The 24,617-nt window shown below is 48.2% G+C and overlaps 1 protein-coding gene and 1 pseudogene across 4 annotated transcripts; one reads left to right on the forward strand and one right to left on the reverse strand.

The window, feature by feature from the left end:
* Nucleotides 1-278: 278 nt before the first annotated feature.
* LOC121496224 (TRAF interacting protein) lies at nucleotides 279-24,551 on the reverse strand. Of its 4 annotated transcripts, XM_041764590.1 has the most exons (16): nucleotides 23,060-24,551; nucleotides 16,465-16,522; nucleotides 15,885-15,968; nucleotides 13,734-13,793; nucleotides 13,478-13,517; nucleotides 12,758-12,885; nucleotides 11,454-11,548; nucleotides 10,856-10,969; nucleotides 10,030-10,117; nucleotides 9,354-9,443; nucleotides 8,829-8,917; nucleotides 3,476-3,631; nucleotides 1,632-1,680; nucleotides 1,216-1,365; nucleotides 1,053-1,103; nucleotides 279-853 (listed from the first exon to the last, which is right to left on the reverse strand). In XM_041764590.1, the coding sequence occupies exons 1-16, from the start codon at nucleotides 23,155-23,157 to the stop codon at nucleotides 734-736; spliced, it is 1,470 nt and encodes a 489-aa protein (XP_041620524.1). In that variant the 5' UTR covers nucleotides 23,158-24,551; the 3' UTR covers nucleotides 279-733. The 4 variants fall into 4 exon arrangements, with proteins under 4 accessions (XP_041620524.1, XP_041620525.1, XP_041620526.1 ...); XM_041764591.1 differs by lacking the exon at nucleotides 13,734-13,793; XM_041764592.1 differs by lacking the exon at nucleotides 23,060-24,551 and having other exon boundaries at nucleotides 13,734-13,930; nucleotides 16,465-16,489.
* Nucleotides 20,915-21,135, forward strand: LOC121496225 (annotated as a pseudogene).
* Nucleotides 24,552-24,617: the final 66 nt, after the last annotated feature.

Below are 24,617 nucleotides of genomic sequence, written 5' to 3' on the forward strand. Positions count from 1 at the left end.
TACCCATTTGCTTTCCAGACCATGCCATTTGGGCTGTGCCCATGTTAGAGACTGTGGACAAAACTGCAGTGATCTCATTCCTGCTGGAGTCCCCTTGTGCCCTATGAGGGGGCACATGCCTAAGGGTAGGACTTCTGAGTCTGAGCCCAGGTGAAGGTCTCACTTTAGAAAATTATGCCAAATGTTTTCCTAAATGTTGGTGCAAATATATATATACTCCCAGAGCCAGAAAGAAAAGAGTCTTTTTTATTTTACATAGAAATCTTTCCCTCCTCATCCTCTCCCCACCACCATCCCCTCATTCCCCATCCTGCTCAGCTCTGGCCATGCCCAGCAGCAAGTCAGAAGCAGGCACAAGCTTGGGCAAGCTGAAACTACCCAAGAAGCCCCAAGCACTTTGGTTCACACAGTCAACAAAAGACCTTAGTCTGGAGAACCAGAAGCACGCAGCCATATCTGGCTATAAGTAGGAAACTTTGACAAGGAAGAAGTCCTGCTGGTCTCACATCGGCAGTCACGTGTAGGCCTGGTATAGCAGACCCAGTATGGTGGGGGTGGGCAGGGTAAGTGCAGGAAAGCACAGTCTTTGGGTCTCACCCTCTCCTTTTTGTTTACACTTGCCCTTGGGGCTGTCTTGGAAGATAGGCCATGCCCTCCAAGCCCCCTGCTGAGCCAGGCCTGACCTATAGGTTAGAGGCATGTATCTGGATATTGATCTGGCTCACTGTTCTCACTACCACAGAAAGGTGTCCAGCTTGGCCTGCGAGGGAGGGAGCACTGTCTTCGCCCCAACTCTCTGCTTAGTCTTGGGTTTGGGTTTCACAGGCAGTGGGCGGATCATAGTTGTGTCAGTCTGAGGAAGAAGTCAAGGAAGACGCTTAAAGAGGAGACAGCAAAGGCTTAGACTTGAGGGGTGGGCAGCTCTGCTATACTGAACGAGGTCCGGCTCTGCACACCTGAGGCTACAGCCACTGCCAGGCTGGGGGCTGGGGGTACAGGTGAGAGATGGTGTGGGTAGCTTAACTCAGCCCAATGTCACAGAACAAGGATACAGGTTGGATGAATTTCGTCCGACCTCCAAGCCCATCGAAGCCTGTCCTCACCTAAAGTAGAAGGAAGAAGTAAGTGGATAGGCCAGGGGGCTGGCTCTTCCCTGCACCTCCACCCCCACCCCAGAGAGGGCTGGCACTTGCCCCTGTGGGAAGCCATACTCACTGCATCTGTGCTGCGGCAGGGCTCTATCTTGGCCTTCTTGGGCTGTTTCTGTTTTAGGATAGCATTCCGGATAAAGACAGGAAAGGCACTAGCTAGCTCCTCATCTGGCTCTCCCACACAGTGCTGGCCGCCCAGTGAGAGCTGGGACTCCTGGAGGGGAGACCCCAAAGCCAGACTTGAGGAGCCCGATGGCAGGAAAGGAGGGGGCGGGTAGTGGTGGTGGAGCAGGGCCAGAACCTCTGATGTCCCACCCCTCATCCAGAGGCTGGAAGGATAATGAGTAGAGTTTCCAGGGTGGCTCCAAAGTGTTTTAGTCCCAGGCCAGGAGTGAGAGGCCTCTGGCAAGACCTTGCCCTCTCAGAAGCCCAGCTTCACACAGAGTCCTGGCAAAGGATGGTGGCTGCCTGAATTCTTACCTGCTTGGGGCCTTTAGGCATCTTCTTGGGGATGTCCTGAATGGGAGAGCTGCGAGAATGAGACATGAAGGCAAGCAGGTGAGCAAGGCACGGGGCCAGGCAAGCCAGACTCAGCACATGGCCCTTGGGGAGCCAGCATGTGGCGTGGCTTCTGTAAAGGTTGTGTGCTGGGCAAGGCATCTCAGTAAGCCCCATCCCAAGTGCAGGTTTGGGAACAGCTGGACAGCTGCCAGAGTGGAGGAGGCAGGGGAAATTGGGCAACTTTCCAATCTTGCGGCTCTTAGCTTGGAGCTGAGCCCATTCCAATGGGGCCCTTAGCCCCAACGCCTCAGATACCTCACAGTGTCTTGGGCTTTATGTGAGGCTGGAGGTCTAGCTGATTCACCACCCACAGGAAAAAAAATCAGTCATGTCCCATACAGGCAGAAGGCACCTCGTGAGCTCAGACTTAGCACCATCTGCCCAGAGTGGGGCCACTACCTCCATAAGACCCTCAGTAGATAGCTCATAAAGTGCTCTCACAACACAGGGCTAGGCCATCTTTCTAGATAATCTGTGCAGGCAGGGTCTGGGGCAGAATTGATCATGGCCCAAAGCCCTGGCCTTTCACTCCCAGCTCTAGAACTAGACACAGTGTTTCTATCCCATTCCTGGGTATACTAGCAGCTGAATACCCTCTCCCGGTATTTTCCCAGTTGGGTAGAAGGATGGTAACCTAAAGCTGACCCTGTGGCTTCTCAAAACCATGAGGACAAGGGCAAGATTGGGCCCGTCAGCTTTGGACACCTCCTCCCCTGCGCCCATAGCTTGTAGTGAGGCTACATGATAACCATGGGAAGGTTCTCCACTTGTTGCAAGCTTGACCCTGGGGAGGCTGATTCAAGGTGGAAGCATCCTGGGCTCCCTCACATTCCCTCAAAGGCCCTAAAGATGATAAAGATTGTCTCACTCTCTACAGCTAAAGAGATAACATGAAGAAGCCAGGGCCTGCAGCAGGCACTCATAGATCCCTTGACCACAGCCCATATGCCCAAGGTTTGTTTTCCACCGCTACCTGGCCTGCCTTGTATGACACAGGTGCCTCCAGCCCTGAGGGCAGGGAGAGGTGGAGAGCCTGCTGTCTTCTCCCCAGGGTTCTTCTACCTTTACTGCCAAACACCTCAATTTCTTTCTCTCATGTCCAAACTCTTGATTAAGAGGAAACCTGTTCAACCCTTGACCCCGTTACCCAAGCAGCATTTACCTACATGTATGTACAGGAGGAGTTCTTGTCTCCCTGATGAACCATATTTAATCTGCCTGCCCAAGCAGACAATTTCCCCATTCCCAGTCTACTGGGCCCCTGGAGCAAGCCCCACCCATCCCACTACAGCGCCTCCTAGCTTCTTAAGCCTGGCCCTGTGGGAGACCCCCTTGGTGGTGGGGAACTGGGCTCAATGATTTGAGATGGTCCTTATGCATGAGCCCAAGAGGTGCACGATGGAAGAGGACGTTCAGAGTCCCTGGGGCAGGACACTGGTAGACAGGCATTCAAGGTATAGACAGCACACACCACCCCCCATCACCAACCTAGATCTGCCCCTACTGGAACCCCTGTTCTCTCCAACTCACATCACAACACCTTTGCTTGAAGGGTGAGAGTGGTAATTGAAACAAGCAAGAAAAAGGCTTTGTGCAGAGTATTCAAGAGTGGGAAGAAGAGGTGGTCAGACCCAAAGTCAGGGCCAACCCCAGCTGACCCTCACTGCCCTGTCAGCCACTTGGAGTGACAAGGGCAGGGCCTGCAGAGATCTCTTGGTCATCCTCCCCTGAGGATGTGAACAGGGACAGGGACTACCACTTACTGTGCTCTCTCTTGGCAGAACTTCTTGGCATGGCCATGCTGGATGCTGGAAGATTGGGCTGGAGGGGTGTCAACATCAAAGGTGGCATTGAGGTCAATGTCATCACCGAAGGCTGGTCGGCGAAGCTTCAGGCTCAGCATCTCCAAAGGGGCTGGGCTATAGGCAGAGATGGCCTGGTTACTCTAGACCACCGTGGCAGTCCAGAAGGACAATAGCCCTGAAGCGTCAGAGATGGCTTGGTTCCAGGGGTCTGGAACTCACAGGTGGCTCAGGGCCACCCTGCAAAGAAGTCTGACTCTCTACAGAAAAAAAAAATCACTCGGCTTAGTGCTTCACACAGTCACGGGACCAGTGAAAGTCTTCAAAACATGGAAGGAAGCAAGCAAGCAAGCAAAACACACACAAAACCTAAGCATACAAACAAAAGGCTACTACTGCCTTTTGACAAAACAGCTTCATTTCTCAGAACGCAGAGCAAGGAGCCAGTCAGAGATGTGACCACAGACTGGCATGAATGGCAAATGGCACAATATTGGAAATGGTCAAATGACTCCCCTAGGGGGCTGACACTTTCACAGCTTGAATATGATGCAGAAATTAAAATAGTGTTTCCAGAGTGTAAACTTAATGGAAAGGCTCATATGTTACATTTAAAAAGTAATATGAAACTCTGTGTATAACAGGTGATAAAAGAAAAAACAGACTAGTTGGGCTTCAAAAAAATTTAAAATTGTGTGCATCAAAAGACACTGTCAGGGCACCTGGATGGCTCAGTCAGCTGAGCATCTGACTTTTGGTTTTGGCTCAGATCATGATCTTGGGGTCATGGGATTGAGCCCTCCATCAGGCTCTAGGCTCAGTGTAGAGTCTGCTTATTCTTCTCCCTGCTGCCCCCATACACACACACTCTCTCTCAAATAAATAAATAAATAAATAAATAAATAAATAAATAAAAAGACACTGTCTACAGAGTAAAAAGGTGATCCACAGAATGGGAGAAACTATTTGCAAATCACCTCTCCATAAAAGACTAAAATCCAAAATATAGACAGAACTGAAGCTCAATAATGGAAAACAAACAACCCAGTTCATAACTGGGCACAGATCTACTGATGGCCAGTAAGCCCACAAAAAGATGCTCAATGATACTAGTCATTAGGATGATTCAAATCAAGATTTCCATGAGCTACTACTTCATACCAATGAGGATGGCTGCTATAAACAACAACAAAGACCCAAACAAACAGAAAATAACAAGTGTTAGTGAGGATGTGGTAAAATTGGAACCCTAGGATGCCCAGATGGCCCACCGGGTGGAGCAGGAGACTCTTGATCTTGGGATCATGAGTTTCAGCCCCAATTGGATGTGGAGATTACTTAAAAATAAAACCTTACCAAAAAAAAAAAAAATTGCAATCCTTGTGCACTATCGGTGGGAATGTAAAATGGTACATCCGCCGTACAAAATAGTACAGCAGTTCCTCAAAAAATCAAAAATAGAATTACCATATGATCCAGCCGTTCCACTTCTGGTTATATATCCAGAAATGAAAGCAGGATCTTAAAGAGATTATTTGCACAGCCACGTCCATAGCCACATAATCACAATAGTTTAAAGGTGGAAGCAACCCAAATGTCCATCCACCAGCAAATGTACAAGCAAAATGTGATATATAGGGGCAGCTCTGGTGGCCCAGCAGTTTAGAGCCACCTTCAGCCCAGGGCGTGATCCTGGAGACCCAGGATCGAGACCAACATCAGGCTCCCTGCATGGAGTCTGCTTCTCCCTCTGCCTGTCTTTGCCTCTCTCTGTGTTTCTCATGAATAAATAAATAAAATCTTTTTTAAAATGTGGTATATACATACAATAGAATATAATTCAGCTTTATTTATTTGTTTTTGTATATTTTTTATTGGAGTTCGATTTGCCAACACATAGTATAACACCCAGTGCTCATCCCATCGAGTGCCCCCCTCAATGCCTATCACCCAGTCACCCTGTTCCCCTGCCCACCTCCCCTTCCACCACCCCTTGTTCGTTTCCCAGAGTTAGGAGTTTCTCATGTTCTGTTACCCTCTCTGATATTTCCCACTCATTTTCTCTCCTTTCCCCTTTAATCCCTTTCACTATTTTTTATATTCCCTGTATGAATGATAATTCAGCTTTATAAAGGAAGGAGGGGCACTTGGGTGGCTCAGCTGTTGGGCATCTGTCTTTGGCTCAGGGCATGATCTGGAGCTCAGGGATCAAGTCCCACATAGGACTCCCTGTGGGGAGCCTGCTTCTCCCTCTGTCTATGTCTCTGCCTCTCTCTCTGTGTCTCTCATGAATAAATAAATCTTAAGGGCAGCTCTGGTGGCTCAGAGGTTTAGTGCCACCTTCAGCTAGGGGCGTGATCCTGGAGACCCGGGATCGAGTCCCACGTCAGGCTCCCTGCATGGAGCCTGCTTCTCCCTCTGCCTGTGTCTCTGCCTCTTTCTCTCTGTGTCTCTCATCAATCAATAAATAAAAATCTGGGATCTCTGGGTGGTGCAGCGGTTTAGCGCCTGCCTTTGGCCCAGGGCGTGATCCTGGAGATCCTGGATCCTGGTGGGGCTCCCTAGCTCCTGTGGTCAGAGAACTCTGGGGAGTGGCAGTGCAGCCCCAAGAACATCCTCTATTTCCTTTCCTTAGGGACCTTTCCATCAGGGCTGCCCAAAGCCTTGCTCCCACAGCTCAAGGACAGAAGGATGCACTATGAGGGTATTAGTCTCCAGCCAGCAGCCCAGTAGGGCACGCAGATTGGAGGAAAGGAACTACCTGCAACAATAAGCAATGTGGGAAGCTTGGACTATCTCTTCCTTTCCCTGGTCAGGTCCCTGGGCCTGCCCCTTCTTGCATGCAAGTGAAAACAAAGGTTGCACAAAGCTACCTCAAAACCAATGCCATGGGAAGCCTGGGTGGCTCAGCGGTTTAGCGCCGCCTTCAGCCCAGGGCGTGACTCTGGGGACCCAGGATCGAGTCCCATGTCGGGCTCCCTGCGTGGAGCCTGCTTCTCCCTCTGCCTGTGTCTCTGCCTCTCTCTCTCTCTGTATCTCTCATGAATAAATAAATAAATAAAATCTTAAAAAAAAAAAACAAAAAAACCAATGCCATGCTGGTTGCTTTGCTTCTGTCTCTGGCTCCCAGCATAAAGCAGCAGCCAGGAGCACTCATGGCAGCATTTTTGTAATGTCTGTTATTTGGCCATTATCTACTTCGGCCATCATCCAGCAAGTCCTCTGCCACTATCTACCACCCTCAAGGGTCAACAAACCTCATAACACCCTACCCTCCACCATGCCCTGGTGTGCCCCAGCCCTGAGAGCCAGGGCTCACCCCTCACTCAAGTCTCTAAATACAAATGGCACAAGCCTGACTTCCCTTGTCATGGAATTTGGCGCCATGGTGTGTGGCTGGGGTCGTTTAGGGCTTGGCCATCTAACCCTGTAGTTTGTCTACCCCCTGGAACATAATAAGCTCCAAGAGGACTGAGAGGGCCCGACATGCAGCACGCCCTCAGTAAGAACCTGTTATAGAAGTCTAGGCTTTACTCCGGTGAGAAGTGGTAAAGAAAGTAAGCAAAAGCAGGTATGCGAAGTCCCTGGCAGCCTAGAGACATCCCTCACTGTGGAGGCCAGACACAGAGTGCAAGTGTGTAGAAATACCCTGAGGTGCACGGAGTGGGAAGCACCTTGGAGCTTGTAGAAATCAGCCTTGAGTGGTAGCCTAGGAAAATAATTTCTACTTCTGGTCTTGAGGCAGCTCCAGTTCTAAATGTCTGACCACATGAGATGGTCTTTGAGACTCTCAGCTTCCTATAAGCCAAGCTCCTGACAGAGCCCTTGTGCTACCTGGGGCTTCCAGGCCAGCATGGCTAATGGGCTCTGAGGGTGGAGTGGGGAAGAAGGACCAGACATGGAATCTACTTTGTCAAAATCAGCAACACACTGGACCTCACAGAGAATCACATGCTCATCACATTTCCACAGCCGTTTCTCAGTCCAACCCAAACTGAGGTGGGCAGGGAGCTCTGGCTCCATAAAAAGACACTGGAGGGTATAAGGTAAGAAAGGAGAGAGTTGAGGAACTAAAGGTACAATGAGGATGAGAGGAAACTGGCTTGTTGGCACTCATTCCCCTGTGCAGATGCTGACCAGGTACTATGATGTGGGGAAAAGAATGTATGTGTAAGGAAGCCAGTGGTAAGGAACACAGATCAAGATGCAGCTCCCAGTCTACATATTAGGTGGCCCAGGCTCTGGTAAGACTCTAGAGCACCTCTATGGCCCATGGCATCTGACACAGTATCTAAATAAATATCACCTGTGCAGAGGAGGGTGCACTTACTCCTGCTGAGGAGGGTAGGTAAGGCTCTGCAGGGCAACTGACCCTTTGGTGTTCACAGGAGCTGACATACAGAAAGGCACAGAAGCAGGAAGGCAAGGTATATTCTGCTGTGTCAAACAGTATGATTTGGCCAAGGCCTAAAGATCGACTACCGTTCATGGGCTGGCTCTGGGAATGTCTCAGACACAGTGCCAAGAGGTCTAGAGTGTTTGGTGAGGGGAGGAATGACGTGAAGCCCCAAAGGCTGATAAGCTGGGCAGGCAGGAGGGCTGAGAGGATGGGTCACAAGCCTCATGGGGAGGTGGTGGCAAGGGATAGAATCAGGAGGCACCGCAGAGGTTAGATGGATAGATTCCACCAACTGATTGGATGTCGGGAAGAAGAAGCATAATGATTTTCCAAAGGACACTGAAAAATGGCTCAAATAAAAGCCTGGACCACTGGGTTATGTGCTTTCTGTCAGGGCCCTCAGCTGGACAGCTAGGCAGGACAGCCCTGAGATGCTCTTAGCCAGTGGGCGTGGCTTCTGTGAAACCCTCAAGAGGAATGTGCAGCCAGTCGGGGTAGGGACACTCATCCCTCTACCTCTTGGCTCCCTCTGCTGGCAGTTTTAATGCACACAGTCCTAAGACAAGTGGGGAATTATTTTGGTGACTGGTTTCATGTTTGTTTCAGAATCTGGGGCACACAGATGCATTTGATAAGAAATGCAGAAACAGGATGCCTGCAGACAGTCAATGCTCCTGCCCCTTCCGTGCCTATCCCGAGGTCCTCTCTGGCCTACCTTGGCCTTTCCTTGTCAGAGCCCAGACCTTACCTCAAAGTTGTTTTCCAACTAAATCTTGGCTATGTCCCAGGGCAGGAGGCCCACAGCCTTCAGGCCCACATGGACCATTCACCCAACCAAAGTCAAGAGTAGGGAAAACCCTCAAGAGTAGTTCTTCTAGGTTATGACCCTCGCACCACCCCAGAAGGTCAACAAACCTCTCTAAAACCAGGCGGTTGACAGTCTCACTGTCCACTGGTGGCAGGTTCAGGGTTTCCTGTAGCATCGTTAGCTTTTTTCTCAGGCTCTTGGGGAAGGAAAGAGAAGAGTGTGAAAGAAAGGCTGGGGCAGCAAGTCCAGAGAGACTGCCAAGGGCGGGAACAACATGCACGACAGGCAAGCCCACTGGGAACAGAGCAAGGCCTAAACCCCCAACATCAAGCTCAGTAGGCCAGGATCACCCAGCCTCAGAACCCCTCTCTGGTGAAGCCTCTCCTTTGATGAGGTTCTATCCCTAGGGATATTGGTACAGGACAGATTGTAGAAGACCCATGGTGCTGCCTATCCCCTACTGAGGAGGTCCAGGCTCCAAATCAGAGTCAAGGTATACATCCTGACCCACTCTGGCTCAGGAGGATGCAGGGAACCCAGAACCACCAACACAGACTGGGGCAGAGGCTCCTAGGCTCTTGGAGGACACACAAACTACCCCTCATTCCTGTCTAGCCAGGGATGTCCCTTACCATGATTTCTTTGTCAGCACTCTGTAAATCCTTCTGGGCTGACTTCAGCTCCAACTTGGTCTGATCTAGTTCAGAGTAGACTGTCTGCAACTATAAGAAAGTATGGGCAGTAAAGGACAAGCCAGCAGGTGGCCACGTGCTCTACTCAGTGCATGTTCATGGGAACCCAGTGTCCAGAAGAGTCTGAGGACACATGGGGAGGCCCTGGCTTTGTGGGGCCTGTCAATGCCCATCTGGAGCTGCCTAGGAACTAGGGCTGAGTTCTATGTCTGACAGCCCATGGATGCACCAGGCCCAGAAATAAAACAGCTGTGCTGACTGAACTGGATTCCAAGTATGTTCCTCCTACTCTGGGCCTGATACAAAAACAGGCCTTGGACATTGTCACATTTGGGACTTGTGCTCTTCAGCCAGTTGAGAGTTACCCAGGAGCCAGGAAGAATAGAAGGCAGTGTAAGCGTGCACACACTGTGGGGAGGGGGATACCTGCATGACCTGCTACCCTAAGTGGACAAGCCACAAAGCCAGAGCCAAGGCCCAGTAAGCAGTCTCTCTGAATCACCCAACAGCCCCATGGAGTCTGTTGCACATCAGGCCCCATGGCTTTGCTCGGGAGTCAGGAATGAGCAGGACAAAAGGAAGCCACCTCTCCCTCCCCTTCTGCCCCCACTGTTACCTTGTTTTTGGAAGAAAACAAGTCCTTCTTCAGTCTGTCAGCCAGCTCCCCTGAGGCCTTCCGTGCCTCTTTAAGGTTCTCATACTCTCTATGAGGGGGCCAGGAAAAGAGATGTCAGAATGGGACACCCAGTGGTCACACTGCATGAGAGCACCAAACACACGCAGAGCCTAGGTTGTCCCCTCAGCCAGTTCTCATTCCATTTCTGACACCTGAGCCCAACAGGATGGTGCCACAGTGGGTCCTGCAAGGAGAGCTGGGAGTCTCTATTCCCTGCCTGTTCCACAGGCACTGGTGATTTGAGAGGGTATGCAGGAAGCCCTGCCCTCACTAAAGGCTCACAGGGAGGCCCCCTAAACCACGTGGCCCTCACAGAAGACATCTGGGATCCTCCGTGTCTCTCAGCCAAGTGGCCTCCTTACCCCAACCTCACATCCACAATAGTAGAGAATCTGAGCCAAATTTCTGATGCAGGTCAGGCAGAGTCGGTAAGTGTTGATGAGAAACGGGCTCCATTCATCATCATGGGCTTATAGGTCAGAAAGTGGTGCCAACCTTCTTAGAAATAACTTATATTCACACCTGTTCTCTCAATAACCCTATGAGGAAAGTTATTACTATCTCCATTCAGGAAGTTGTGGGTCAGAAGCTAAGAAACTGGCTCCTGGCCACATGGTGAGAGGTGGGGTCGGGGTTCAACCTGAGGCACCATAGCTCCCGAGCTCGCCCCTTCACGCTGCCTGCTCTGCTTTATAAGAGATGAGCAGCAGACAGAGGGTGCCATGGCTTAGCTCCTGGACTGGGCCAGAGGGGCCAGAGTACACACTTCTTGAGGGACACGCAGTACACAGCCAGCTGCTCCACCGCTGACTGTCCCACACCCATGTCTCGGATCATCTCCTCCACTTCGGGCCTCTGGCTCTGGAGTAGGAGCTCAATCCTGAAAAACACCCAGCCCACGGCATTTAAAATCCGGAGGCTGATGGGTAGGTACCCAGTGCAGCTCTGCTTTCCTTTGCTGCTGTTGCTATGGTGACAGCCTGGCCTGCCAGCATGCTTTAGCAGGCAGGTCTACCCAAAGAAAGGCCCCACAGCAGAGCTAAACACAGCTGCAGGGATGCTGCTGGGGAAGAATGGATGCTGATAGGTCTTCAAGGTCAGGGGTCCTTAAAGAAAGGTTTCTGGAGCAAAAGACCTGCCAGGTCACTGGGCCACAGGCAACAGGAACAGGTAGGAGTGAGGCAACATCCCCCATGGAAGCCAAGCAAGGAGACCTGGACCCACACCCTGCTAGCCTGAGCCCCATGTGGCCTATGGAGATCTGAGCCACAAAAGTGACCCAACCCCTACTGCAGTCCTAGGAGCTGGGCCACCTGGGGGCCATAGAAGCAAAGGCAGAGAGCAGTCCCCTGCTCCAAGCTCACCGCTCCATGGTTTTCATCTTGCTTCTGAGTCGGCGCATCTCCTCCTGCACTTGTTTGGTCTCATCCTGCTGCTGCTCCAAGTACTTCATCTGCTTCTGAAGAGCAAACACACCCATGCATACCTGTTGCTTAGAGGATCCTAGGGACCATGGCTAAAGTCATCCTGAGAACTCTACTCTAGAATTGTCTGCTTTTCCAAATGCTAATAACCATGCATCCCCAGCCTCCAGGGAGGCAGGCTCCTGGGCCCCACTCTGTCTTGTGCTTTTTCTGCTATGGGGCCCTACGCCAACTGCTTCCTCATCTCCCTGCTTGCTTCCTCCTGAGATATGTCTTACCACAGGCACATCCCACTGGCACTATCTAGAGGCCCACTGTGGGCTGCCAAGGTCCTGTGGCTAAGGGCTCATGGTGCATATTGTATGGGAAGCTGAAGAAACACAAATCCAGCTATCATTACCCACCACCTAGACCCATGGACAGTTACCAATCAGGATAGGAGAGCTCAACCAGAGCAGCTGGCCAGGGTGCCCTTAGCACAAAAGCACTCCATCTCTGACCTGGGAATGCCATCAAAGACTCCTGCTCTGCAACCAGGTACTGATTCACTCCTTCCCTCCCACTGGCCAGGCCACGTGATCCAGCCCAGCACCATGCAGGAACAGAGACAATGAACACCCTGGGGCTCTGTATTCACAAAGATGGCTTCCTTTCCTTTTTAAATGGCATCCAGCAAGCACCGCTCCTTCTTACGAGGCCAGAATATCAATTGTGGGTACAGATCAATCACCTCCTGCCCCTTAGAGAGCAAGAGGCTCACCAACCCAGGCTGATACAAAATTCATCTGGGTCTAGAGCTGCTTGCTTTGCAGGCTTTGATCTGCCCGGTCAGCTTAGCACAGCTGACTTCAAAGGCCCCCTGCTCCTCCTTGGGATGCTGTTTGATCTGGCTCCAGAGAGCAGCCCAGCCAAGGACTAGAGTGCTAATGGAAGGTTCTTCAGTCTGGCTTCATCCGTGGAGTACAAACCACTTTTGGAAACAAGGTCCAGTCTCACTGAGGTCTTAGCTGAGCTGCCCCTCCAAGAAGCACTGGGAAGGCCTCACCTCTTCAGACTACCTAATACAAAATCCTTAAGTGCAGCCAATACAGTCCTTTGCTTACAGGCTTAAAGAGTATGATATGAGAGGCCTCAGGAAGAAGGGGTTTGCCTCCATCTTATAATCGTACAATCTAAGGTAATGACGAAGGCAGAGCCAGAAGATAAGCCCAACCAACTTTTGCCCACAAGACCTGGTGACCCACCTTGAGGGTGGAGCATAGCATTTCAGCCTTGTCTAAGGCACTCTGCAGAGATTCCACAGTGGCATTGCGCTCTTCCAGCGTATCACGCAGCGTGTCGATGATGGCTTGGCTGTCCTTTTTCTCCTTCTCTGGAGCAGGGGCAGGAAGGTGAAAGGCCCATTCACCCATCAGCATAAGAACCTGAGCCCTTGGGTTCTAGCACCCCACCCTAGAGCCAGGTAAGAAACAAGTTCAGATCAGCAAGTTGGAAGGCCTGCTTCTCTCTGGCACCCACTAAACCAGGGAAGCTAAGCCAGAGTTTCTTCATTCAGGGGATGAGACTCTCTTTCTGCTGCTTAGAACTACTTGAGTAAAGATTTCACTGCTCCCCACTCCTATGGGTCTAGTTAATTCATTGTCTTAGAACTCAAGCAGATTTCCTGCCAACTCAGTAGCCAAACCCTCTCCTAGAAATACTCTGTCTCATTAGGTAACCCCCTCCCAGCTTCAGTCCTGGGCAGGAAGCCTCAGAGAAGAAGCTCATCAGCATAGATGGAGAGCTTGGGGCACCTCCCTCTCCCTCCTTTCCTGCCAATCACAAGACCTGGCAAAACTCTTGGATATACAAAGCAGGGAGAGCCCCTAGCTCCACCAGAAGGTTGAAGGCATTCCTCCCAGGGCCTCTCCCCCAAGCACCTAGGTCAGGGGCTTCCCAGGGCCCCTTGTCTCTTACTAACTCACCTTTCAGGGAAAGCTGGGCTCTGGTATTATCCAGTTCATTCTACAAGGCAATATCCACAATAAGAAGCAGAAAGGGGGCAGCCCTGGTGGCTCAGCGGTTTAGTGCCACCTTCAGCCCAGGGCTTGATCCTGGAGACCCGGGATCGAGTCCCGCGTCGGGCTCCCTGCATGGAGCCTGCTTCTCCCTCTGCCTGTGTCCCTCATGAATAAATAAATAAAATCTTAAAAAAAAAAAAGAAGCAGAAAGGGATCATACCTGGCTTCCACACAGAATCCTGTAAGGCTTGCAGGAAGACCCATGAGGGGACAATGAGGCCTGTAGGTCCAGGGAGGCACAGACCCTGCTATATGTCACGGCCAACCAAAGCCAACAGTGAAGAGACATGCCTTGCTTTCTCTATGCTTTTTTTAAAAGTAGGTGAGATGGAGGAAAAAAATCTCAAGTACAAGACCCTGCAACAGGGAAAGAGGCAGAACAAGGGCAAGAGAAGTAAAGTTGGACCTGTGTGGTCAGTCTCACAGCAGAGGCTTCCATCACTTCCGTGGCCCTGTGCTGGCCCTTAACTTCTCCTGGCTTCAGCTGCACTCACTGGGGACACAGAGTTGGGATGACCAAGGACCTTGGGTCACCACTCCTTCCTTTCACCCCGGGTCCTGCTTACTTCACAGTCTACTTCTCTCCAAGCTCTAAGCTGCCTTTTTGCACCACAAATCTTCCAACCCTAATAAGGTAGGTAAATGGGGACAACTTTGTGTCTTTGGATGAAACCTCATGTGGGGCTCTAACCATACTATCATGAGGGTCAAATGAACCTCTCAAAGCCCGTGCATAAATTACAGAGCCACTGCCACCTAGAGGCTAGGGCTGAACTGAGCCCAGTTCCCATTCAGGAGTCCAACACGCCCATGGGCAAAAGAGGCTTTCCATAAGCAGGAAAACAGGCACTGCAGAACTGAAAGCCTTGGCCAAGGGTTCATGGTGGTAGCTGGGTGGAATCCAGGCAAATCTTCCTCCAGGTCACCCTTTCCAGGTCAATACAAGACTCAGAATTTCACATGTGACCAGTACTAAAGCCCAGTCTCAGTAGATGGATAAGCACCCTGCTGTCAAAATCCCCACCCAGGACTTTTGTTGGCTGGGCTGTTTAGTGTAGGCAGAACATCCTCAAATGCAAGTGATGGGTAGAGAAGGGCATACATGGGCTACCAGAAAACTGACACCAACCCAAAGCTCCCCAGGTTCCCTGGCTCCTACACCCAAGCAAGGTGCCTGCAAGCCCTTTCTCCAAATTACTCAAGATGTTGCCTCTCTGTCTCCTAGATCTGGGTTTGAAAGCCAGAAAGAAACGAGCTGCCTTTGTTGTCTTTATCACAGGGAGGACACAGCTTAAAACCAGGAGCAGTTACCATGACGATGAACATGTTGGCTTTAAACAGAAAAGCTCTTCGTTCTTGAAGCAGTATGGTTCCAAGGACATCACCACACCCTGGGGCCAAGGCCAAATGAACCCTGGGCTGACAGATGCCCAGATGCTCAGAGTCCAGGTGCACTAAAAACCCCAACCCCACTTGCTCAAGAAGCTGTGGTCAGAGCAGCCCCGGTGGCGCAGCGGTTTAGCGCCGCCTGCGGCCCGGGGGGGTGATCCTGGAGACCTGGGATGGAGTCCCATGTCAGGCTCTTTGCATGGAGCCTGCTTCTCTCTCTGCCTGTGTCTCTGCCTCTCTTTCGCTCTCTCTGAATAAATAAATAAATAAATCTTAAAAAAAAAAAAAAAAAAAGAAGCAGCAGCTGTGGCCAATCCAGCCCCCTGGTGCACAAAGGAAGTTAAATATTGGACTTGAAGGGAAGAAGTGTAGAAGGGAATCCACGCATTCTCCCCTGGGTTTCTACCCCAGCTTACATCCTGATTCCAAGGGTTCTACCCTCTATTCCTGGTCTGGGAAAGACCCAGGCATCTGCATATATACCAAGCTTCCTCACAGTTTTGAGGCACAACCAGATTTGTGAATAGTGGGTCTACACATCTTCCCTGGCAGAGGACTAGAAGAATTTCTAATCTGTCTCTAATTGTCCAAGCAGCATAGTGGGCTGGGAAAGATGGCCATAGAACCTCTGCAAGGTTAAAGAATCTCGGGAGAGACACTCGGGTCTTTGGTGAGAATTGCTTTGAAATCCCAAGGGAGAAGGCTCATAGTCACATGGCTCCTTTCTTCCCTAACAGTGTATTTCTCCAATGACCAAGTCTTGTCATCACTTTTCCTCTGCTCTACTCCCCTCTGCCTTGAAACCTCTACAAATCTCCCTCCAGATACCATCTTCACCGTCTACATACCCACCCTGGGTGGGAGCAGAAAGTAAATTCTCAGAGGGCTTGGAGTTCAGTAGAATGACATAAATCCCAGGTACCTTTAAGAATTCTGCATCTAAGACATTCTCCTCCTCTTGGGCGAGGTCAAAGAAGAGTTTATTGATAATGGTTCTTCTGCCAACCTAGATGGAAGGACAAGATAGAGTATGACTGTATAGCTGGGTCATGTGTAAGGAGGACAGGGATGTACATGCAGCCTACCATGTGACCAGGCCTGTTATCAGGCCTAGCTTTTCACAGCACATCCCTTGGAATGAGATGAGTTCTGTAACCCTATAGGTAGCCCCAGCTGGTGCCACTGGTTTGGTGGTTACTAAAGTCATGTCACAGACCCGTGTGGTAACTGTTCAAAAGATATCCCAACTCTAGATACTGGGCATTGAGGATGGGGAAAGGCAAGGAAGGAGGACAAATTTACCTAGGTGAAGACCAGCCCACCCAACAAGTCCCTCTGCCAGTTACTCTTGGGCATAAGTGAGCCTCCTGAGCCACTCAAAAGCACAAGGCTTAATCAGCCTCAAACCATGACGGTTCAGTTTCAGAGATCTTTCCTTATTCCTACTCCCTGACAAGGAAAAGATGTCTTCAGCTGAGGTGTTTTCACCCCACTGCCCTCACCTGGATTCGGCACTGTGGGCAGGTCCGACTTGGTGCTGTCTCAAACCACTGAATGAGGCTGGAATGAGAAGCAGATAAGCAGACTAGTGAGTCCTTGCTTGGCTAGAGACATATAGGCCAGGTAGCAACCCCCACAACAGCATCTGACTTCTTCCTTGATCCAGTGCCTGACCACATAGGAGGGCAGTACCACAGGTGGTACTGCACATCCCACAAGGCCTCACTGGTACAAGCATTCTGACCAGTTGGCCCTTTTTTTGGCCCTGTTGGTGTAGCACCCCCCACCCCTGAGCTGCTCTTTTGTCAACATCCTAGGCTTTGACTAGAGAGCAGCAGCCAGAACCCAGGGTCCCTCAAAGATAGGGATTCTAATAACACCCCTACTTTAAGCAGGGACTCCAAAGGGCTACACTTTCAGAATAAGAGTAAACTAGAAGTAAATGCAAGTAGTCGTAAAAGCAAAATACAGTCCAGCTTCGTAACATTTATCTGAGTGGTCCAACAAAACCTCAAGCCTTAAATTTTATTTTATTTTTTAAAAGATTATTTATTCATGAAAGACACAGAGAGAGAGAGAGAGGCAGAGACATAGGCAGAGGGAGAAGCAGGCTCCATGCAGGAAGCTCAATGTGAGACTCAATCCCAGGACTCCAGGATCTCGCCCTGAGCCAAAGGCAGATACTTAACCTCTGAGCCACCCAGGCATCCCTCAAGCCTTAAATTTTAATTAGTCTCCTACTAATAGACTCTCCCATCAGGGATCAGGAGAAAGAGTCCATCTGTTTCTGGTAACATCTGGAAGATGATACCATCATCCCAGGTCTCGATTTTTTTCTATAAATAATTTTCCATATATTATAGGCAAGATAAATTCAAAGCTGGAATACTATACGGCAGTAAGAATGAACAAGTCTACAGCTATGAACAATACTATGGATAAGTCACATACACATAACATTGAGGAAGAGAAGCCAGATACATAAAAGGTATATTACGTGTGACTCCATTTACATGAAGTAAATGTTTTAGTTTTTTTTAAAAAACTAAATAGTCACACAAGGAAAAAAGCATTACAAGTACAAATCAGAACATGTGCACAAAGACTTTAGTTATGAGAATTGTCAGATACAGCATTACACATTATGCTAAGGAAATAAAAATCAAGACTGAAAGTATCAGTAGAGTGTGTGACTCTTGATCTCAGGGTTGTGAGTTTGAGCCCCGTGTTGGAGGTAGAGTTTATTTTAAAAAAGAAAAAATATATCAGCAGAGAACTACAGAACAAAGGGTGACATAGTAGAATTTAATAAGAACCAAACAAATTCTAAAATAAAAAATGGCCAAAATTAAGAATTCAGTGGACAATGTTTTGGGTTTTTTGTTTGTTTAAGATTTTATTTATTTATTCATGAGAGAAACAGAGAAAGAGGCAGAGACACGGAGGGAGAAGCAGGTTCCCTGAGGGGACTCCGATATGGACTTGATCCCAGGACCCTGGGATCACACCCTGAGCCAAAGGCAGATGCCCAACCACTGAGCCACCCAAGTGCCCCTTGATGGACAAGTTTAATGGCAGTTTAGGCACGGTCAAAGAATGAGTAAAATGAAAAGATAGATCAGAGAAAACACTGAGAATTAAAAAGAAAAATAAGAGAAGATAAAAAATATAGAAGATATTATGAGAAGGTCTAGCTCACATATAATGAGGAGTTTCAAAAAGGAAGTATTAGGTGGAATTATGCACTTTCCCCAAGAAGTCTATGTCCTAATTTCTCAAACCTGTGAATATTTTACCTTATACGACAGTAGTAATTTTGCAGATGTGATTAAGGATCTTGAGATGGGGAAATTATTCAAGTGTACCCCCATGTAATCACAAGGATCCATAAGTGAAGTAGGAGTGTCAGAGTCATACAGAGAGATTTGAAGATGGAGAATCGGGTCATGAGCCAAGAAAGGCATATCCCCACTTACTAAGATTGACTACAACCCCGTAAAACCGTTTTGGATTTCTGGAACTACAAGATAATAAATTTGTGTTGTTTTAAACCACCAAGTTAGGGGTGCCTGGGTGGCTCAATAGGTTAAGCATCCACCTTTCACTCTGGTCATGATCCCAGGACCCTAGGATCAAGCACTACATTGGGTTCTCTGCTCAGTGGAGAGCCTGTTTCTCCCACTCCTTCTGTTGCACCCCCTGCTCACCTGCTCACGTGAGTGCACTCTTTCTCTGTGTCATAGAAATAAATAAAATCTTAAAAAAAAACAAAACTATACCACAAGTTAGTAGTAATTTATTATAACAGAAATGAGAAACTAATATGAAAAGAAAAGAGATAATGGAATAGAGACAATACATGAAAAGATAATGGCTGATGGATTTTCCAAAACTAATTAAAGAAACCATTCCATAAGTAAAAGAACCGTAGTGAGGGGATACGTGGGTGGCTCAAGTGGTTGAGCGTCTGCTTTTGGCTCAGGTCGTAATCTTGGAGTTCCAGGATCGAGTCCCGCATCGGGCTCCTACATGGAGCTTGCGTATCCTCCCTTTGCCTAGGTCTCTGCCTCTCTCTGTGTCTCTAATGAATCAAGAAATAAAATCTTAAAAAAAAAAAAAAAAAAAGAACCATAGTGAATCTCAAGCAGGATAAGTAAAAAATGGTAACAAAAAGAGAGTTGATGTGCCTATATTACTGTTAGACAAAATAGGCTTCAAGTCAAAAAAGGTCACAAAAAACAAAGGACTTTAATATTGATAAAAGGTGTAATCCAACAAGAAGAAATAACAATTACAAACATACATGTACCTAACAACAGAGCCCAAAAATATATGGAAGAAAACTGGAAAGAATTAAAGAGAGAAATAATTCTACAATAAAAGTTGGAGATGTCAATACCCTACATTTTTTTTTAAAAGATTTTATTTATTTATTCATAGAGACCAAGAGAGAGAGAGGCAGAGACACAGGCAGAGGGAGAAGCAGGCACCATACAGAGAGGATCATGCCCCGGGCTGCAGGCGGCGCTAAACCGCTGTGCCACCGGGGCTGCCCCTACCCTACACTTTTAATAATGGATAGAACAATCAGACAGGTAATCAATAAGGAAACAGAGGGCTTAACATAAAAGAACTAGATCTAAGACACAAATACTCTATCTAATCACAGCAGAATACACATTTTTCTCAAGTGCACATGGAACATTCTCCAGAATAGACCATAGGTTGGGCCACAAAACAAGTATTAGTAAATTTAAAAAGGGATGCCTGGGTGGCTCAGTGGTTGGGTGCCTGCCTTCAGCCCAGGGCGTGATCCTGTGGTCCTGGTTTAGAGTTCTGCATTGGGCTCCCTGCATGGAGTCTGCTTCTCTCTCTGCCTATGTCTCTGCCTCTCTCTCTCTCTCTGTATCGCTCATGAATAAATAAACAAAATCTTTAAAAAAATAAATTTTAAAAGATTAAAATCATACAAAGTATCTTTTCTGATCACAATGGAACAAAACTGAAAACCAGTAACAGAAAAAAAAAACTGGAAAATTCACAAATACATGTAAATTAAACAATCCACACTTAACTGATGGGTCAAAGAAGAAATCACAAAGGAAATTAGAGAATACCTTGAGATGAGTGAAAATGAAAACACCACATACCAAGACTTACGGAATACAAAGAAAGCATGCTAAGAGGGAAGTTGATAGCTGTAAATGCTAACATTAAAAAAAAAAAAAAAGACACCCATTAGGTAACTATTATAAAAAAAACAACAAGAACCAAAAATAACAAATGTTGACAAGGATGTGGAGAAATTGGATCCTTGCGCATTGCTGGTGGGAATGTAAAATGGTGAAGTTGATATGGAAAGCAGTGAAGCACTTTTTCAAAAAATTAAACACAGAATCACCATATTCATCCAGCCATTTCACCTCTGGGCATAATCCAAAAGGAATGAAAGCAGGGACTTGTACAGATACTTCTAAATCCATTCATAGTAGCATTACGCATAGTAGCAAAAATATGGAAACAACCCAAGGTCCATTAACAGATGAAGAGATAAACAAAATGCATTTCCATACAACTGAATTTTAATCATAAAAGGAATGAAATTCTGATAACATGCTACATGGATGAATCTTGAAAACGTTATGTTTAGTGAAGTAAGCAAAACTCAAAAGAACAAATATTGTCTGATTCCACTTATACAAGGTACCCAGAATAGGAAAATTCAAGGAGACAGAGGGTAAAAATAGACATTTTCCGGGCAACAGGGCGGGGGTAATGGAGAGTTGTTTAGTTGGTACAGTGTTTCTGTTTAGAATGATGGAAAGGTTCTGGAAATAGATATTGGGTATGATTATATAGCTTTGTGAATGTACTTAATGCCAGTGAGTTGTACACTTAAAAATAGTTAAAAATGGAAGGCCATCATTAAGCTCACCAAGTAACCAACTGAGCAAAGCTCACCATCCCAAGTTAAAAAAAAAAATTATGGACAAGAAGTTATCATTGAAATTAAATGGTGGCAGATATGTTCGAGGAATACCGCTTGGATTTGACCCTTTTAAGAATCTTGTGACAGATAAATGTGTGCAGATGACAACTAGTGGGCAACAGAACAATATAGAATGGTGATAACATTAAAGAATAGCATAATCATATTAGAAGCCTTGGAATGAGTATAAACAATGACTGTGTTCACCAGAGAAATCAATTGCTTTCACATGTCCCTCTCCAAAGGGTCCATTTTATTATGATATAAAATTGAGTCATACACATTTTCATATTGAACTTCTTTGATAAGTAAACTTTTGTGATAGTCCAAAAATGGTTAAAATGGTAACTGTTATGTGATATATAATTTACCACAATATGGGCATCCCGGGTGGCTCAGCGATTTAGCACCGCCTTCAGCCCAGGGCCTGATCCTGGAGACCCAGGATTGAGTCCCACGTCAGGCTCCCTGCATGGAATCTGCCTGTGTCTCTGTCTCTCTCTCTCTGTCTCTCATGAATAAATAAATAAAATCTTTTTTAAAAATTACCACAATAAAAAAAAAGCTCTTTTACAATAGCCAAATATGGAAGCAAGTGTAGCATGTATATGCACACACGCACACATAGGAATATTACTCGGCCATAAAAAAGAATGAGATCTTGCTATTTGGGACAACATGGATAGACTTAGAGGGTATTATGCTAAATGATACATAAGTCAGGGATTTCAGTTATATGTGGAATCTAAAACACAAAATAAAGAGGCGTCTGGGTGGCTCAGTTGGTTAAATGGCAGATTCTTGATTCGTCTCAGGTCATGATCTCAGGGTCCTGGGATAGAGCCCCCATATGGGCTCTCCACTCAGCAGGCAGTCTGCCTCTGGATTCTCTCTCTGCCCCTTCCCCTCTCTTAGGCATGCGTGCTTGCTTGTGCTCTCTAAAATAAAAATAAATAAATAAACCTTGAAAAAAAAAAAAAAACTAAACTAAAAAACAAGCAAAAAACCCAGACTTGTTACAGCATAGGAAATATGCTCAATAATACTGTTGTATGGTGACCACAATTATGGTGGTAAGCATCGAGTAATGTATAGAATTGTTGAATCAGTATGTTGTGCACCTGAAACTAATATAATATGGTATGTCAATTATATTTCATTTTTTTAAATACTCTGTTTATTTTTTTTATTTTTTTTAAATTTTTATTTATTTATGATAGTCACACACAGAGAGAGAGAGAGAGAGGCAGAGACACAGGCAGAGGGAGAAGCAGGCTCCATGCACCGGGAGCCCGACGTGGGATTCGATCCCGGGTCTCCAGGATCGCGCCCTGGGCCAAAGGCAGGCGCCAAACCGCTGCGCCACCCAGGGATCCCTTATATTTCATTTTTAAAACGGGGCCCGTCCAGGGCACCTGGGTGGCTCAGCGGTTGAGCATCTGCCTTCAGCTCAGGACGTGATTCCGGGATCCAGGATTGAGTCCCTCGTCCGGCTCCCTGCATGGAGCCTGCTTCTCCCTCTGCCTATGTCTCTGCCTCTCTCTTTCTGTGTCTCGCATGAATGAATAAATAAGAATCTTAAAGGGGGGGGGGGGCAGTCCACAGCTGCTCGAGGATCTTTCCTCATCAGCTGTACATTCAAAGGGTCAGCAGGACGGCTTGATCAGAGAGCACCTCCTTGCCCTTCCATATTAACTCGGGCTTCTTGGTGTCAGTGAATACACTGGGATGTCTGGCCAACGAGATGACTCTGGGTAGAATAATCCCAAACCATCAAGCAAACCACAACAAATCGGATAGTCAGAGGCCTACCAGGTAATCTCGAAGAAATAAAAGGCCTCGTTAATTTGGCGAAATTTCACCTTCATTCGTACTAATAATTTAGTACTTTATTTTCACTGAACCAACTGTTTCCCTGGACTCAGTTCAACTGTCACCTCCTCTGGGAAGCCTGCCCTGATCCGCCTTTGCCCAGGTCGGAGACCGACCGTGGGGCTCCGACTAGTGCCGTCTTTATCACTGTCCGGGCTCCACTCGGAGACCTGACACCCCACAGTCCTGTAGCGGTACCAGGCAGAGGGCCTGGCCCCGCCACTGCGGTCACTCACCACTGCAGATGGAAGGTGTGGCCGCAGTGGATGGCGGCCACATCTCGGGAGTGGTCGAAGAAGTCGGAGCAGATGGTGCACAGCGCACGGATAGGCATGATGACGGGCCTAAAAGGGCACAGGCGGGCAAGGAAAACTCAGCCGGTCCAGCTTCACGGCCGTGCGCCCGCGTCCCGGCTGGCTTCAAATTTGGCTCCACTGAGCAACTTCCAGGAGCGGACCGGAAGTGGTAATAAGAAACATGGAGGCGGAGCCTGAAGGCTGGGTCCGGATTGGACGAACCACAGGGGGCGGGGCTTAACGGCCGGAGAGAATCCCGGGGCTGAGCGCGAGACTGGATTTGTCAGTGGTAACTCTCCTGTGGCTCCCGGAAGGGTTCAGCACGTACCCGCAGCAGCTACGCCGCGCCACGGGCCCCTTTCTGGGGCAAGGCACGGCTTTACGGTCCGAAGTCAGATCCGGTGCGAGGCGCTGTTCTGCTCTCAGCCCTGTTCTGTCAGGGCAGTCTTCTCTGCACTTCGGGAGAGTTGAGGAGACCGAAGCCATACGGGAATGGGACGATGGTCCCGATGGAGTGTGGCCCGCTGGGCTCTGGGCAGTGCTCAACCACTCGCCGGAAGCCCGGAAACCCGTAGTTCCCACAGACCAAAAGAATGCTCCACCCTCTCAGCCCTCGGCTCTGAGTTATCCTAGAAAGATGGACACAGGTCCTAATCCCTCAGGACACCCCAAGCTTACTCTGGCTTTATCCAGGCAAGGCATGATGATCCCTCAGTTTGAAGGCGGCAGGGCCAGAACCCTGACTTTAACTTTTAGTTCCTAGAAGGATCAGCATGGCTCCAGACTGTAGTGGGATAAGAGTCTTGGAGGCCCAAATGCTTCACAACTAGCAAACCCTTTTTCTGATTCCCACATCAGAGAAGTTATCTTTGGGGTCTTCCCTGAGAAAGAGCAGCATACTTGGTGAATTCACCTGGGCCAGTCGACTGGAACAAGTCTTCCTAGGGGTTTTCATGCTTTACTATTTTTAGCAGTGTTACTACCCTCATCCCAAAAGAAATCTTTTGTAGAGCCCCATGATATAAAGCTGATTTATTCCACCTGAATTAGACCCACAGTGAAATTCTTTGGGCCTATGTGGAAAGCACAGGTGTTGTTCACAGGATGGAGGAATCAACTCAAAGGGCAGCATAGAACCTTTGTGCACTTCCCACCCTGCACCCTTTCCCCAACCCAAGGAAGCCCACTTTGGCCATGGGCAAGGTCTCTCCCTATGGTGGCTGGTCCGTGGTGATTTCCAGTTGTATGCCTAAGTCAAGACAAGGGCTCCTTATTCAACAGGACTTGTCAGAATAGCAGTCCAGAGGTTATTCCTTGGCAGAAGCCCAGGACAGGACCCACCACCCACATGGATTTCTGGAGTCCAGAGGACCCACCAACACAATCAAGGAATACACAGTGGTAAAGAATGATCTGTACTCTCAGCCCAAGCAATCCTCATGGCAGTGAGCACAGACCTGTGAACCTGCTCCCAGCCTCTTCCCTCCCCACTGCCTTC

The sequence above is a fragment of the Vulpes lagopus genome, chromosome 7 (assembly GCF_018345385.1).
Source record: "Vulpes lagopus strain Blue_001 chromosome 7, ASM1834538v1, whole genome shotgun sequence".
Lineage (NCBI taxonomy): Eukaryota > Metazoa > Chordata > Mammalia > Carnivora > Canidae > Vulpes > Vulpes lagopus.

Bases quoted from the DNA above. Each gene is read 5' to 3' on its own strand.
- LOC121496224 (XM_041764590.1), bottom strand. From the start codon at position 23,157: ATGCCTATCCGTGCGCTGTGCACCATCTGCTCCGACTTCTTCGACCAC. The intron at 16,523-23,059 runs GTGAGTGACCGC...TTCTCATTCCAG, and splicing joins CACACCTTCCATCTGCAGTG to CCTCATTCAGTGGTTTGAGA. The intron at 13,794-15,884 runs GTACCTGGGATT...CTGGACCTACAG, and splicing joins TAGATGCAGAATTCTTAAAG to GCCTCATTGTCCCCTCATGG.